Here is a 3,293-nt window from a genome sequence, read left to right on the forward strand (position 1 = left end):
AAAGTGGGAGGCGCAAAGACCTATAAAGGGGGGCGCGGGCCATCTGTGTGCTAAGTTTATAAATGACCGCTGAGAGAATGTATTCCAGATTGCTCGATACGACCAATATGGTCGAAAGGGGGCGCGTCTCAAATAAGTTTGGGAACCAATGTAGGTGGTGTAGTGTGCAGGATGGTCACGGTTTCTCACTTATGTACGCCGGGGTTATCCCCGGCGCCCAATAAAGCAGTGGTCTAGTGAATTGGTAATAGTGGTAATGATCTAGTGAAGGTTCCGGGAAGCATCGGGATGTGGGAAGCACCATGCGGGCAGCGCAGGACCGGTGGTTGTGGAAATCCTTGGGCGAGGTCTTTAGGGCTATATTTCACCGGGACACCATGGCGGCGCAACCAGTCGCTGCTACCAACAAAATGTATACAGCTTTGCGCAACCAAACGGACACCAGGTGAGTAACTCTTTATAGAGCTGTATACATTTTGTTGGTAGCAGCGACTGGTTGCGCCGGTGGTGTCCCGGTGAAATATAGCCCTTACTATATCCCTAATAGGACCACTCCCACTATTCCCGACGATGTCGTAAAATGCGGCTAAGAGACAAAGGAAGGGGTTGTGCAAACGTGTGCCTCTGGTATATTATGAAAAGGTCGTGTTTATGCAGTGGCGACTAATGACTTGACAAAAAGTAATGTACAGAAAGATCTTCAAAGACCTATAATAGCAGGCTCCTTCTAAAAATCTGTATATTCCACGGATTTAAAAGAAATAACACAACAAGCAATAAATAAAATCTCACCGTTACCCTTAGCGACCTCTCCAACCGCGTACTGCAGAATTCCGTTTTGCAAGTTTCCGTTCCCGTTCCCGTTGGCGTCCCGGAACTTCTCCTGCAATTGGGACAGGTCGTTCTTGTCCCGGGCAGCGTTGAGCGAAGCCTCCATGTCCCGCTTGTTGTTGTATTCCGGGATTTTGCTGTCGGGGAATGGGACGCCGTCCCTGGAAGAAGTGAATAGTGATTAGAATATAAGATTTTAAATTTTCGCGTTCCATTTCAATGAGGGTTTTTCGCGTAAGAAAGATCCGCTAGATGGCGGGACGTGGATGTGGGGTCTGACTGCTGCGTGATTGGTGGATTTTGACATATCTGTCAATGTCATGTCAAAAATAACCAATCATGCAGCATTTGGACCTTGCGTCTACGTATTGCCATCTGGCGGATTTTTCATACGCGAAAACCCTCATTAAAATAGTAAGACACTCATCAATCAGTAATGTAACTCATTAATAAACGTCGCGTTAAAACCCGTGTCTTACTATTTTAAGTTATTAGAATCTCTGATAATGTCTCAAATATGGTAGCGCAACTTTTCTCGTCCATCGTCTTGCTCCATTTTTCTACTGAATATTCATTATTCTGCAGGTTTTTCTCGAATCACTTCTTACTGGATTTTATCCATTTTATTTGAAAATGAGCTTGAAAATCTCATGACTTGAAAGTTCTTACTTTCTGCCATTCAATCTTAGAAGAATTACTTATAACACAAGTAGGAATTACTGTTTGAAAACGGTTGCTAAACTATGTCAGTTATGTAAAATGTTGCACTCAGGACCATCCTAATATGTTGTAGCATTGTTGACTTGACACTACTGGAACTTAAGCCAGGACATACAGCTGATGTCGTGCCATAAGTTATGTCGTGTGACGTGTCATTGCAAACTAACCCCTATTACAAGTTACCTTATGTCGTTTTTCCCGTTGTCAATGGGCGCGCACGAGCTTGGCGGTGTTGCCTGATTTTGTGCCATTGGAAAATAACCCCTGTTACAAGTTACTTTATGTCGTTCTTCCCGTTGTCAATGGGCGCGCACGAGTTTGCCGTTGTTGCCTGAAGTTGTGCCATTGGAAAATAACCCCTATTACAAGTTACCTTATGTCGTTCTTCCCGTTGTCAATGGGCGCGCACGAGCTTGCCGGTGTTGTCTGATTTTGTGCCATTGAAAAATAATACTTATTACAAGTTACCTTATGTCGTTCTTCCCGTTGTCGATGGCGCGTACTAGCTTGCCGGTGTTGTCTCCGTATTCCCCGCAGGAGACCTCGATGAAGGACGCCGGGTTGTGGTATGAGGGCACATTGCAAAATAACCCCTATTACAAGTTACCTAATGTCGTTCTTCCCTTTGTCGATGGCGCACACGAGTTTGCCGTTGTTGCCTGAAGTTGTGCCATTGGAAAATAACCCCTATTACAAGTTACCTAATGTCGTTCTTCCCGTTGTCAATAGCGCGTACTAGCTTGCCGGTGTTGTCGCCGTATTCCCCACAGGAGACCTCGATGATGAAGGACGCCGGGTTGTGGTAGGAGGGCACATTGCAAAATAACCCCTGTTACAAGTTACCTTATGTCGTTCTTCTTTTTGTCGATATCAACCCCTATTACAAGTCACCTAATGTCGTTCTTCCCGTTGTCAATGGGCGCGCACGAGTTTGCCGTTGTTGCCTGATTTTGTGCCATTGGAAAATAACCCCTATTACAAGTTACCTAATGTCGTTTTTCCCGTTATCGATGGCGCGCACCAGCTTGCCGGTGTTGTCTCCGTATTCCCCGCAGGAGACCTCGATGATGAAGGACGCCGGGTTGTGGTAGGAGGGCACATTGCAAAATAACCCCTATTACAAGTCACCTAATGTCGTTCTTCCCGTTCTCAATGGGCGCACACGAGTTTGCCGGTGTTGTCTGATGTTGTGCCATTGGAAAATAACCCCTATTACAAGTTACCTTATGTCGTTCTTCCCGTTGTCGATAGCGCGTACTAGCTTGCCGGTGTTGTCCCCGTATTCCCCGCAGGAGACCTCGATGATGAAAGACGCCGGGTTGTGGTATGAGGGGCACTGCAAGCCCAAGATGCCCAGCCACTCCACTGCAAATAATGGCTCCCATCAGAAGAGTTTTAGAGAAACTAATGCCAAAGTGTGATTCCAATTTAAGTATTTTCTTTTGCAAATGGAGCGCACAGTATTTCTATAATTTGCAAATAGGCTTTTAAAAAGCACTTTAGCACACTTCTACAGTATAAGTTTAATCTTGCAATCTTATTTTACTTTTCATTTTTCGGAACCTCATAACTTCTGAACGGGCAACTTTGTGCGCACGCTGTTAGTCTAGGATTATAGTCAACAAGCCATAGAACAAGGCTCAAGTAGTTTCAAAGCAAAATCTGTCAAGGCTTAGTCGAAATCGACCACTTTATGTTTCATTCCATACAACGAAATGGGAAAATATTTTTTTCCAGTCAAA

General features: G+C 45.0%; 1 protein-coding gene across 1 annotated transcript; it reads right to left on the minus strand.

The window, feature by feature from the left end:
- Positions 1-792: 792 nt before the first annotated feature.
- LOC114366302 (uncharacterized) lies at positions 793-2,916 on the minus strand (the record flags this gene model as incomplete). Its single annotated transcript, XM_028323135.1, has 3 exons — positions 793-992; positions 2,020-2,144; positions 2,810-2,916. Coding segments are annotated over 3 exons (432 nt in total), but the record flags the coding sequence as incomplete, so codon positions are not given.
- Between the last annotated feature and the right edge of the window lie 377 nt (positions 2,917-3,293).

This window comes from Ostrinia furnacalis, unplaced genomic scaffold (assembly GCF_004193835.3).
Source record: "Ostrinia furnacalis isolate ACB-3 unplaced genomic scaffold, ASM419383v2 OfSCF0617, whole genome shotgun sequence".
In the NCBI taxonomy this organism is placed as follows: Eukaryota; Metazoa; Arthropoda; class Insecta; order Lepidoptera; family Crambidae; genus Ostrinia; species Ostrinia furnacalis.